We start from the raw sequence: 13,623 nt of genomic DNA on the forward strand, positions 1-13,623 counted from the left end.
GGATGGGAAGTGGAGCATCTGGGACTCAAATAGGCGCCTATGTGGGATCCTGGTGCTTGCAGGCAGAGGATTTGCCGGTTGAGCCGTTGTGCTGGCCTTGTCTAGGAACTTCTTTGCCTTGGTGTACCTGTGATAGCTTTAGGCAATGCGCTGAACTGAGGGAAAGGCACAGTTTACCCTTTTTAATTTTTAAAAAATTAATGTATTTGAGAGTGAGCAAGTAAGAATGCTTACATGTGCTTGTGCCTGGCAGTCATTGCTGGGCTTGGCTGACCAGAGCTGGGATCCGCCAACTCCAAAGCAGGTCTCCTATGTTTAGTAGGAACTTGACTGCTTGGGTCTCCACGGCTGCTTCCTAGGGTGTGCACTGAACAGGGAGTTGGAATTAGGAGCTGGAGCCACAAATCAAAGCCAGGTACTTCAGTGCAGGATTCGGGCATCTTTTTTAAGAATTTGTAGTTCATTTTATTTACTTGAAGTGGCGGGTGTAGGAAGATCAGAAAGAAAGAGAGACAGAGACACACACGATACACGCATCGTGTGATGGGTCGTTCCCCAAAGGCCTGCCACAGCTGGGGCTAGGCCAGGCAGGGAAAGCCAGGAGCTGGGGACTGTGACGTGACCTGTCGTGTGGGCAGGCAGCATCACTGCTGCCTCCCAGGATGCACATCCGCAGAGCCCAGATGCAGGCATTCCAAATGGCATCTCAGCTGCGAAGCTCAACATCTACTCCAGCCTTTTTTCGTTTCTTAAGTATTGACCGTGTTTTATTATTTCCTGAATCTGTTTGTACCCTTGGTTCTCTAGTATTAATTTCAAAAACAGTATGCAGGACCTTCTTCCAAGTGGCGGGAATGCAGTCACTCACCTGAAAAGGAACAAAGCAGCCTCCCTCTAAAATAATTTCTAACGGCACGGTATTGCAAACTAACATAAGCAGGTATTTAAAATTTAGCACTTCAATACAGAGTGTCAGGAATATTCTGCCCCTTTTTAATTGCTTAAAACATTTACATGTTAAAGATGATACCAAACCCTGATGGGGTTTTACCTTATGCTCCCATTGAGCGCCTGGACTGTGTACACACACAAGGGGGAGGGCTTGGTCCTGCCCTCCCCCGACCTCATCCTGTTAGGAGCCAAAGGCTGCCATCTACGCACATTGCGCTTTTTAAACCCACAAGTGCTGCAGTCCTCAAGTTTGTTATTCTATGTCCTGCCACCGTTAAATATTTAAACTGCATATTAAAACTGGAGCTTGTGTTCACAGTCACAGAACTGTAAAAGATGGAGCAGCCTGGCAGGGAGGGAGGGCTTATTAAACAGGAGCTAATTTCACGGAGCTCTCAAAACAAAGTGAATATTGCATATAATATATGGTGTGTGCAAGCAGAAAGCTTTTATCAGCCGCAGCCTGATTGTTGTAATTGTTGATATGAGGAGGTGTGGGGGTGGTGGAGGTTTGACCTGAAGCAGAATTAAAGTGTGTGGAGGGGAATACATCTGGAGCAAGTGAATTGGTGTAGAAATTGTTGAGTCACTCTGGGCATGGTTAGTGGAAGCGTTATACTTTGGTCCTTGTGAAGTGGGCTCCTCCTCACTGCCTAGAGTTTGCATTCCCCAAGGTTCATCCATTTGAAGTGTGGATTGTGGGTTTTAGTACAGCCGTGGTTCATGTAGCCATTGCTACAGTCTGGGTGTGTTTTTACCACGCTCAGTGGAACCCTGCTCCCTAAGTCCTCATTCTTCATTTCTTCCCCTCATCCCTACCTTAGTCCAAGACCACCACTAAATCCTTTCCATCTCTATTTTTTTGAGACATTTCATGTAAATGGAAAAGCATGACATGTGGCTTTTGGGGACTAGCTTCTTTCATTTAGCTTCAGGTCTTCAAGATCCAGGGTTCATCCCTTTTCGTGGCTGAATTATATTCCAGCATGTGTTTGTTGCATTTTGTCTGCTCATTCATCAGTGGATGATAGTCGGGTTGCTTCTGTCTTTTTGGCCTCAGATTTTTGTCTGGATGCAGATTTTCATCTTGTCTTGGGAACATACCTACGAGTGGGATTGCTGGGTCATGCATGTTGTACCTCTGTTTAACTTCTTGAGGAATCCTCTTGGTTTCATTTGAATTGTGTTTGGGAACTGATGCAATTATTTTTAAACATGTAGTTCAGTAGCATTGTTTCCATCCACGATGGGCAGTTCTCACCCCCATCCTTGTTTTAGGTTTTGATGGCACAGTGAGCATAGTCTCTCTGGTCTTAGAAAGGAGAAGAGACTTTGGCTGTGATTTGGCCAAGAGTTAGCCAAGTGATGAGTGAACCCATTGCCTTCTGGGAGTGATGAGGCCTGAATATAGGGATGGATTTTTGGCCCAGACTCCTAGGCCTCCCCTCTGCATACATGTGACTGTTTTTGAATATGCTGGGCAAGAGTGCCCAGCAAGTGCCTGGGAACTAGAAGCGGTGAACCAGCAAATGCCATGTGACCCACACCCTGGGGAGACCCCACCACCACCACCTCCTGGGTGTGTGGGAAGTGGGCTTCCTTCCCAAGCCTCACTGCAAGGTACAGAGAGATGCACCAGGGTTGCTTTCCCGGTAGAACAATAGATCCACGTGGGCCCAATGGCACAGGGGATTCTGTGTATAAGGGGCTGGAGATATTTGCTGAGTCACAGGAGATGGACAATTAAGGCCACCACCAGTTGTGTGCTTTTAGGGGACACCATCACAGGGCTGGAAATGACCATGGAGCAGATGTGTTCTGGCAGGAGGAAGCTGTGAATTTGTACGTTCAGGAGGAGTGCCCCAGGCTACCCGAAAATATTGAGACAAACCACACAGTTAAGAGCTGATTATTCACCCATCAGACAGTTCTTGCCTGTAACTAGAAAAGTTTTGTTTGTTTGTTTTAAATAGCATTTTTCCCTTGGTTACACTTTGCTGTTTGGTTAGAGAAATTCCCCAATGCCAGCCGGCAGCTGGTGCAGGATGAAATGAAGAGAAAGTGTTCTTGGAATTTCATCATTTACCCAGAGAAAAATCTCTCAGTGTGTCTTTACTTTAAAAAGAGTCTACTGTATTTATTTGCTTTTCTGCTCTCTGTCCCTAAAACAATTCTGTGAGTTTAGTGGTGGTTTCCTTTTTGGAGAAGTGAGGGAAGTAAGATGGGGAATAATCTGCCCCAAGTGCATTCAGCTCCTTCCTGGATGAGCGGTGATTAAAACCAAAGTCATGTTTAGAAGCTTTGCTGACATGTGCCCGCACATCTTGCTGTATTTGTCAGGTGGGAGGAGCAGGCTCATGTGTAATTAAACTCTGCTGTAATCATGTTGTGGCCCATGGCCCCAGGGTACCTATGCGGAGCTAGAGAAGCAGCAAACACAACAGCATGCATTGGGAGCGAGATCCACTGAATGCGTTATACTCGCTTCCCACAGTGGCCTTTTCCCTATGTTGGGGTGGATGTCTGAGCAGGCATGGTTTGAGTACTGAATGAGACCACACACCTCCATCCAGTAGCAGCTGGACAATCTGGTCCCGGTGAGCGGGAGACGGTCATGTTGTTGAGGAACCAGTGGGGACTGCCACCTGCTGTGACCCAGCTGTGGACCTTGGCTGTGGTCAACGGGGAGTACGAGGGAACATGACATAATATGTGCACAGGTTTTGGTGTGTAACACTGTCCCCTCTGCCCCTCGTGAGGATGTGACTTCCAGTATATTTCTTCCCAATAAGATTAAAATGTGTTTGATTGAGATTGGAAGGCTGAAGGAGAGAGGGAAGCCTGTCTAGGCTCCATGGCCCAGGAAGCCCTTAGAGGGTTGACAAGGGCAAGCCACAGGACAGGCACTTCTCGATACCATCCTGGCAGGGACCACACTGCAGGCTAAGTTCAGAAGGAAGGAAGGAGGGTTTTGGGTTCTTTGGTGAGTTTCATGGGACTGCAGAGAGGGCTTGTCCATCTTCCTTGTTCCTGGAACAGCCTCTAAGCCTCTGTTTCTTCTTAGCTTACATAACAGACCAACAAGAACTTTAAAACCGTGTTCATGCTTAGAGAAAAATTGAACTTGGAGTTAGCAAACTGTCAAAAATGGAGCTTGCCTTTACAAAGTTTTAGTGCATGTGTGCCTATGCGTACACACACACACACACACACACACACACACACACACACACACACACCCACCCTGCTCCTTTGAGAGGTCTCTTGGCTGTGCTTGGGCATCCCAGGGGACCTCACTTTACATCCACTGTCAATCCGCATATAACAACAGCCATGACTACGCTGGTCCAAAGCCAGGAGCTGCAAACTCGATATTTCAGTCTCCCACTCATGTGGGTGGGACCCAGCGACTGGAACCATCTTTTGCTACCTCCATGGCAGGAAGTTGAAGTTAGGAGCAGAAACTGGGTTTTAAACCCAGACACTTGAACATGACACGTGGCCACCTTAACTGGCATTTAAACCACCAGGCTAACCACTCACCCCTTACCAAAGTCATTGAGCGAAGTGAAAGTCTGTAGACTTAACCTGAGTTCGCAGATGGCCTGGGAATATGGTTGCAGGTAGCAGGCTTCATTCCTTAGCTCTGGGTGCCAAGAACCAGAAGATCTGCCCTTCTTGTGTAATTAGCGTATGTTTTCTTTTTCAGGATCTATCGTAGTTGCTGTGGGAGATCCAAAGTGTGTTACGTCCAGTTAATGTTGCATCCTTTCTTTAGAAGAAATATTCCCAGCAATATAGCATAAATGCCACAGAGAGTGGGAGTTTGGCCCAGGTAAGTCAAGTCACTCTTGCATTTCCAGGTTCCAGAACTCTCCTTACATTTAATACAGCTTTGTTGAATGAAACGTAGAGTCAGAACTCAGCCACGGGCAAAGCAGATATGCAAGTTGGGAATGAAGACATGAAATCAGAAGGCACTGAATGTAATGGAAGGATCTGACTCCTTTGGACTGAAAATGGTGATTTTATGTATGTCAGTTCTCTTGCTGTGCCAGGTGCTTGCTCTGAACATGTTACGGTGTAGCTGCCTGGGGTCACAATCCCGTTTTGGCAATCTCCATATACTTCTGGAAGCTCGAGCAAGTACTGGAATGCTGCTGGCCGTTTTTAGGAGACAAATGAAACTGAATTCTTAAGACATGAGGTGTATAGACAGCACTTTCACTACTCTTTGCTAACAAAGGAATTTTTAAATCTGTAAAGTTAACCTGAGCCGCCTGGAGCATTCCTGGATTTAAGAAATGCACTTCTCATGCATTTCTTCGCTGTGCATTCCAGCCCTGTTCATCCTGATGAGATCGTCCTGGATTAACGTGTGGCATGCTTTTCGTTAGACTTGTAAGTTGAGCATTAACCGCTGTCATGCCATGACGGGAGAGTGTGACTAGAGCCAGAATCACCATGGCATGCTGCTTAGTTCAAGCCTAGTGGAGCGGGAGTGCAGCCTTTCTAATGTGGGCCAAGATACCAGGCTTGGCAGCCTTCATTCCTTCAGGCTGTGATTCAAAAATGCTCTCAGAACCCCCCTTCCTTCCTGTCTGCACAGTTCATTCCTAGGGACGCTCAGGAGCTCTGGGTGATGGGGGTGGGATCTACCAGGCTTTTTTTTTTTTTCCATTAGAAACAGACATTTAGAAGGACTGGTGCCATGGCGTAGGAGGTTAAGCCTCTGCCTGTAGTGCTGGTATTCATTCCCTATGGGTACTGGTTTGTGTCCTGTTCGCTTCTCTTCCAATCTAGCTTCCTGCTAATGTACCTGGGAGAGCAGGTGCTCTTGGGCCCCTGCACCCATATGGAGATCAGGAAGAAGCTCTGAGCTCCTTGCTTCAGATCAGCTCAACTCCAGCTATTGTGGTCATAACAGTGATAAGCTCAGTTTAGTTAACATAAAAGAAATTACAATGAAAAATAGCTGTTTTGCAAAACAAAATGCAATTAAAATGGCATTGTTTTTTAATGTATACATCTCTAATATTTAATTGAAGGCAGCTGGATTCTTATTTTTTCTGTATTCAATCAGTTTGTTACATTTTAGGTGAAATATCTTCAATAGCATTTTCTGTTAGCTGTGAGTGTTCATATCGATTCAATCAGCTTGACAGGTGGTAGCTGTTCCACTCAGAATCTGAAACCATATGAATAAATTTTTTAAAGATTTATTTTATTTTACTTGAAAGAGTTGTAGAGAGATAGGAAGAGAGAGAGCAAGAGAGAGAGCGCTCATCCATCCACAAATGGCCACAAGGGCCTTTTCCAGAATCATCTTCCTAAGGAACAGATCCTGCTCATGGCTTTTGGCCCTCTTCCCTCACCTTAAGAATAAAGTTCAGGGCCTAGCGCAGTGGCCTAGCGGCTAAAGTCCTCACCTTGAGCGCGCCGGGATCCCATATGGGCACCAGTTCTAATCCCAGCGGCCCCGCTTCCCACCCAGCTCCCTGCCTGAGTCCTGGGAAAGCAGTTGAGGACAACCCAAAGCCTCGGGACCCTGCACTCATGTGGGAGACCCGGAAGAGCTCCTGGCTTCGGATCGGCACAGTACCAGCCATTGCAGTCACTTGGGGAGTGAATCATCGGATGGAAGATCTTTCTCTCTGGCTCTCCTCCTCCCTGTGTATCTGACTTTGGGGAAAAAAAAACTTAAAAAAAAAAGAATAAAGTTGAGCTTGGTTGGCTTCCTCACAGGCACTGAAGAATGTATGCTCAGCACTCTGATAGCTTCCAGCCCTCTGTCCAGCCTCTACTTCTTGGTGGTTGTTTGGTTTGGTTTTCTGAGTTAAAATAGCATAATGTGATCGCACAATCCCAGAGGAGGGAAGTTCGGAATGGGTTCTGGGCAAGGTGTGGGCAGGGAGGCGTGAGGGACATTCTGCCTCCTTGCCCTTCCCCTGCTCCCAGAGGCTACCTGCCCTTTTGGCTGGTGGTCCCCAAACACGTGTGAAGCCAGCAGTGGGTGGCGGGGTCTTGTCTCCTGTGCACCTGACATAGCTCTTTTGCCTCCTCCATGCTCTCAGCATCCTCACCGTCACAGGGGACCCACCCAGGAGCTGGCCTTCTCCCCAGCTCGGTTCACCAGCATCCTCATTCCTTCTGCATCTGCTTTCCAACTGGTCGTGGGTCCTGGAGTGGTCACAGGGTCCCGGCGTTAAGATGGGGACATCTTAGGGGACCAAGTCTCTGCATGTTGGGAATTAGTTTTCCCTTTCCAAAGACCCCCGACTTCCTTTGTGTTTGGGTAAACACCTTCCTCCAAACCTCACCTCCATATAAAAAGCCTTTTCTGAAGTCTCCAACTGCTTCCTGTCCTGCTAAGAAACAAACTGGCATAGGAACCAATTACTTTGGCATCCGGTCAGCATCTGGAAGTCTGTGTCCCTGCTGGATTCTGAACCTGACTTCGTTAACGGTTATTCTCCTCTGTGCTCCCACTGCCTGTGATAATCAAAACGGAGCCATACACTAACATTTGGGGCGTGGAATTGGGGACTGGATCTGGATGTTAGGGAATTAATGTGGTGTCTGTGATGCGACAGTGGCCTTACAGCTGTCAGGGACAGAGTCCTCAGGAGTTACTGAAATACTTCTAAAGGTCAGATGTCATGGCAACTATAGTTCACTTAAATATGTGGCTCCTTTGCAAAGTATTATTTCTCTAAAGGAGCAAAGCAAAGGCAGCAAAGTGTTAAGTGTTGGTAACTGTGGGGGAGGGGAAGAATAGGTATTCACTCAACGTTTCTGGCACTTTGGATGTTTTCAAAAATAGAGAGTGGAATGAAATATTAGCATGGGGTGGATGTACCGCATTGGTGGGGAGGGATCAGAGTCCAGTGGCTGGGAATCCAGCAGGTTGCCAGGAGGGTACATAGCTCTTACTGGCCACTAGCGTCTTTCTGAGCACTTCTGGCATGTTGGTAATCCTCGGGTCATATGAGGCACCAGTCATATTCAGGCAGCTTAATTACAAATGTCACTGGTTCCTGGGTGAGTGTGTGAGTCCCAGAATGTAAGCAGTAAGACAGAAAACAAAGGACTTCCCAAGCCTCACATCAGAAAGTTCTCCAGAGCACACCTACAGGCTGTGCTCACACTTGTCAGTCCTAGCCCCTGGCCAGTGCTGCATCCAGGCCTCCCACTGCATTCCTTCCAGGACCGCTGGCTGCTCCTCCAGGTGCCATATCCTGCTGCTGGTGCAACCTTGGGCCCCATCCACGTCATCAGAGCACTGTGTTGTGTACAGGCAGGTACATACATGCCCTGTGCTGATAGTGGAGGTCTTCAACAAATACATGGAAAACGCAGATTATGAAAATACTGTGTATGGATTTTTTAAAACAAAAACAAATGACTAATGCTGTTTCCTGCATGCTTTTTGAAGGGCTGTGCATGTGTTACCTAATATATTGAAAGTGAAGTCCAGGGCAGGATGACCAATGATGCAGACTGGCGTCTGGCACTTTCCCAAAGGAACCAGCTAAGGTTTCCTTAAGGTTTTCTACCCTCTGGTGACCTTGCTGCCCAATACTGGGGTCAGGAAAGGATCCGCTCCCATTGTGGTCCATGGCAGGGGCTCTGAGCTTGCGTGGGTCATCCCTGTGCCCTAGGTTTGCAGAAATCATCTGTGCAATGATGCTGTTGGATCATCCTTGTTGCAGTAGGAGAGCCTGTTTGTGGGTATCCTGTGGGCTGCAGTGCTGGCTGAATGCTTGGGGGCTCCAGGGCCCAGGAAGGGAGCACCTCTGATGGCAGCTCTTTTTGCCTTCCAGGAGTCTGACGTTCGCATCTGAACCCTTGGACACCTTCCTCCAGGAAGCAGGTGCATTACCAGTGAGGAGGTGGCATTGAATCTTCACGTCCTGTTCCAGGTATGGTTGGCTGGTCAGCACCACAGCAGGTGACATTCCCTTCTGTGCTAGAACACATTAGTCCTTTGCATCTATCTATAGGATACCTGAGTGGGTGCTGCCTCGCCATGCTCTGTGCTTGTGCCCCGGGCTCACCCAGGCTGGCAAGCAGCATGGTGGCAGCATGGTGGTAGTGGTGTGCCAAGCTGCCCATTTGCTTTAGACTGCTGATATTGCATGATCTCAGGGGTCAGTTCCAAGTTTGTTCCTGCTCCAGGGCTTTTCCTCTGGCTTCTTTTCCTCTCTCTGTCACCTTTTACCTTGCACTTAGTCTGTTTCTGGTAGCTTGTCCCTGGTTGGCACACTGTAACCAGCAGCTTCCAGGTGAGCTGCTGGATGGGTATGAGGAGGTCAGGCTGGCTAGAGATGCAGGTGGTCTCCAGTGTTCTTTAGGTAAGAGCAGGTCATTTGTATCTGATTCTTTCATTTTGGTTTGGCATAGGGGGGTGGTTCCCTAAAGAAATAATTGGAAATTATCGCTCTGGTTATTTTTCCTTTAAACTTAAAAAGTATTTACTGAGTGTAGGAGCTTCATTATTATTGTCACTGTAATTCATAATAAATGATAGAGGTCCTTTTTTCCCACTAAGATTGTATTGTGAGCTTGACCTGACTTTTTCCCTCTCTCTCTCACTCACATTCCTGCAGTCGGCTTGAAGCCATTCCTAGCCTTAACCCCAAGGTTATCGCCGTATCAAGAAAGACCTCATCATCAGAATCACAGCCCACACTGAGTCCTTCGTCAGAAGGACTTCGTGGAGTACAGAACCAGGGACCTTGACTGCCTGTGAGTAACCTGGGGTGGGAGGGGGGCTCCCCATGAACTCCCAGGTTCCTGGAGGCAGAGGGCAGGTTAGGCGCCTTGTTTGAAGGTGGCTGTTGCAGGCATGTAAATGACAAAAAGAGAGATGCAGAATTGGCAGGTGCACTTTCCAAAGACAGTGGGTAAAACTGGATCTTTGCCAGCGTGGAGTGGGAGGGTGTTCTAGGGGTGGCTGGAGGCATTGTAGGTTGGGACCCGTAATCCTTGAGAAACAGAAACATTCTCATGTTAGTGTTAGGTACATATTTAGTGAAAGAAAAACTTCTTCAGTGTAGAAAAAGTTCTTGCTGCTGTCTTCCTCAGCACCCCGAAGGAGGGAGGGGGCATAGTTGGTGCACAATAAAAATGGGTGCATGGAAGGATGGTGAGAAATGCAAGTAAGGGGCCACTGGCTTGCTTCTTATGCTCAGGGCAGTCACCACCTGGGGCTCCTATTTGCAGCTCCTAGAACTTGTAAAATGACAGCCCAAGAGAGAGGCACAATTTTTAAAAAATGAAATAGCCATTTAATGTATGTTGTTTCTCCTTGAAGGAAATTGTCATCAAATAATGCAGCCTTAACAACAACAAAAAATAATAGTATCAAGTAAAGTATGAGTTAACCCCACCATAGGAACAGAGCACCCAGGAAATATCAAAGCTCTGGGTTTTAGCTCCTGGAAGATTTAATGAGCAAATGAGGGCAGACTCACTTGTCAATGTGTGTTTGGACCAGGTATTAGTCATCCATTGCTACTGCAGCTTGAGACAACGTATGTGTTGTTTTCTCATAGTTTTGAGAGTCAGAGGTCTTCATGACTGCTAGGCCCTGTGCTTGGAGCCTTCTGAGGCTGGTCTTGACCAGGACTTCATTCTCATCTGAAGGCTCCATTGGGGAGGGATCCACTTCCCAGTTCTGGGGTTGTTAGCCACATCCATTTCCTGGAAGACTGAAGCTGACCTGGAGGCTGCCGTCCATTCCTAGAGGTCCTTGCAGTTCCATTAGGCCTCCTTTACAGTTCATTACCATATGTTTTCCCAACACGAAGGCTGGTTTCATTCATCAAACCAGCGACAAGAGTCTGCTTGCTAGATGGAGCCTCAGGGGTCAGAAACGGGTCCTATTCAGACCTACACAGGATGTGGGGATCCCAGTACTGCCTTGGTGCTGCTCAGCACAGACCGTCTGCCTGGCTCCTCAGGAGGAAGTGTTTGTGAGAAATTATTTTGCATCCATTTTCTTTCTACCTCACCCCACATAGTGGCCCTGATGCTGAATCTGAAAGGGCTGCAGCACTTTTATGGTCCAGGCAACAAGACTGTCCCCAGGCACCATGGCCCAGTGGGCTGCTGGATGTCTCTGGGTGCTCAGTCCACCCCACGGGATACAATGAATGAATTGCTCAATCCACCTGCAATTTCATCACCTTGTTTGTCTGGAGGAAAGTGGTTGTGAGTCTCACATGACTGACTTGTGGGGGGTGGGGATGCATTCCTAGCAGGAAAGACGTCCCCATCCTACCAAGGTACAGATTCTGTAGCAGTGGATATGGGAGAGGCTAAGATTTGGGGTCTAAGTTGAAATGTCTTAGTTTTAGCCCATGAAAGCTCATTCAAAAATAATGGAAGCAACCTGTGCTCTCCTTTCTTCATTCTCTAAGATGGGAGTCAGATTATCCTAAGTCTGTAACCGGAGCAGGGAGCCACCTTGGTTGTTCACGGTCTGGAACATGGGCTTGCATATTGGCCTGTTAAGAGGTGTGGGTCTGAAGCAACATCCAAGGTTACGGAATTTCCCTTGGAACCTTCCGCCACAGCAAGGCAGATGGCCCTGGGTGACACAGGATAGAACATGGTCCAGGTGACACTCAGAAAGAGCCCCATCACATGTCCAGTTCTCTCTCATTCCCTCTGCTCCACATTCTGAGCCATCCTGTCCATCTCTGGCTACTTCGCTGATGCCCTCTGGTGTCCCCTTACCTCCTGGCCTCTGACCCTTTGTTCAGTCCAGTGTTGTGGTCCTTGAACTTTGCCTTCAGATGGCTTGGGCTTCTCTGGAACATTGGGTCACATTCTGTTCTCCAATGGAGAACACATCCTGTTCTCTTGCCACCTGCAAGGGGACCTGCTCTCAGGATATTGCATCAAGAGAAAACCTTGTGGTTGGAAAGATAGGGTTGGGGTGCTTGAGGGCTGAAGACAGGTTAAGGGGATGAACTGTGACATAGCTTTCCAGTCGTTATTGCTTTGCAGTAAGCACCTGAACGTGAGGCAGAAGAGAAGTATGGCCGGGAATAGGACAGGAAGACCTATCATAAAATGTGGCATTTCCTGCTTTGGGATTATTTGTGCATGACATACACTGCACAGATAATTCCCATAGTAACCACAGCTCTGTGTGTGTGTGATACAGACCTCGGGGCTGGTTGTGGGTGGGGAAGCAAATGGGGTCAGGGCAACCAATGGCAGCAAAATACCGGAGGTTGTGGCATTTGCTTGTATGAAGGTACTGTATTAGTAAGATGAAAACACAGTGCTTGAAGGCGCCAGATAAGGAAACAGCTGAGCCCTTGAGCAAGTACAAGTCCTCCCACATCTTCTACAAGACCAGGCTAGTCTTCCGGGGATGCCATGCTGTCCATGCCCGTCCTTTGCCTTCATGTTCTGTCTCAGCTTGCCAGTGACCTGGCTCCTACCTGGGACTGTTCTGCCACCTGTGTGCTGTGCCACCTGTCGCCTGCATCTCGGCCAGCATGTGCCCTAGTGGGGCTTGTAGCCTGCTGGAAGGTAAGAGGTGAACTGGAAACATCCATCAGTGTCCCTGATATGGGAAGCCAACATGTCAGGGAGTGGCTTTACTTGCCATGCCACATTGGCCCTATACATGGGCCAAATTATTATAAGTGAGTAATATGTGGCAATAGCTGATAACATTTTGAGGTTCTAGGGCATTGGATGGTGAAGTGGGGTGCTTGCTATAGGTAATAGCAAGGGTTTCCTAGTGTTTTCTGGGTCTGCCTTAGGTGAATTCTTTATTCATTCAAGTTTTGTCAATTTCTGGACATGTGCAAATGTGGAGAAAAGCACCATGAGACCCACTGTGCCTAACCATTAGCATCCCCATGATGGACTTGACTTGCCTTTGGGCTCATCCTTCCAGGATTTCCCCCTTATTTGTGAATTTCATAAAAAGAGAATTCCTCTATTTAATTCAGAAACTGTACATACTAACCATCAAAACAAATGGTCAAAATGTAGGAGGAAAAAAAAAAGAATACCCAAAAAAGTAGGAGTCTTCAGCACAGTGGTTAAAACCCTGGTGAGGATGCCTCCTTCCCATACCAGAGTACACGAGTTCGATTCCCAGTCTTGGCATCTGACTCTAGCTTCCTGCTAATGCAGGCCCTGGGAGGCAGTGGTGGTGGCTTAGTCAGGTGAGCTCCTGCCGCCACAGAGGAGACCTGCACCCAGGGTCGGGCTTCCAGTGTCAGCCGCAGGCCAGCTGCTGACCGTAACAGAGTTAAGGGGCAGGTGGGAGCCCTCTGCCTGTTTCTGTTTGTCTTTACCCAGCTCTGCTTCTCAAATGAAAAAGTAAAAAGCAGACAAAAAAGCTTTGATTTCTCACCAGATCATTCTTTGCATACAAACTTGGGCTTCTCATGGTTTTTTTAGGGGATGCTATATATGGTGTGTGTAGGGGGCTGGGTAGGTGTGTGCATGTGTGCAGGTACATGTGTAGAAGAAATGTACAGAAAGCCCAGCGTTACATTTTTGTCCCAGCTTATTGGTGAGTTCTGTGGCTTTGGCCTTTCCCAGCTAGATGATATACCATCAGGACCCAGGACTGGGCCTCCCGGGACAGCAGATCTCACTTCCGTCCCTGCTACTGGGGGTGCTGAGGGCTCCCAC

General features: G+C 47.8%; 1 protein-coding gene across 3 annotated transcripts in view; it reads left to right on the plus strand.

Annotated features, from left to right (window-relative positions):
* SLC7A1 (solute carrier family 7 member 1) overlaps positions 1 to 13,623 on the plus strand; it is a 68,137-nt gene that overhangs the window by 25,383 nt on the left and 29,131 nt on the right. Inside the window, exons 2-4 of one of the 3 annotated variants that reach the window (XM_040979837.1) lie at positions 4,661 to 4,786; positions 8,775 to 8,873; positions 9,561 to 9,699. Coding sequence is in view for 1 of the 3 variants with exons in the window: in XM_040979836.1 (XP_040835770.1) it covers positions 12,346 to 12,501 (156 nt within the window). In the remaining 2 variants the exon portion in view is untranslated. Of the gene's footprint in view, positions 1 to 4,324; positions 4,787 to 8,774; positions 8,874 to 9,560; positions 9,700 to 12,188; positions 12,502 to 13,623 lie in introns of those variants that run through there. The other 2 variants (XM_040979838.1, XM_040979836.1) reach the window with 2 other exon arrangements.

This window comes from Ochotona curzoniae, unplaced genomic scaffold (genome assembly GCF_017591425.1).
Source record: "Ochotona curzoniae isolate NIBS_2020 unplaced genomic scaffold, NIBS_Ocur_1.0 contig_3332, whole genome shotgun sequence".
Taxonomy (NCBI): Eukaryota; Metazoa; Chordata; class Mammalia; order Lagomorpha; family Ochotonidae; genus Ochotona; species Ochotona curzoniae.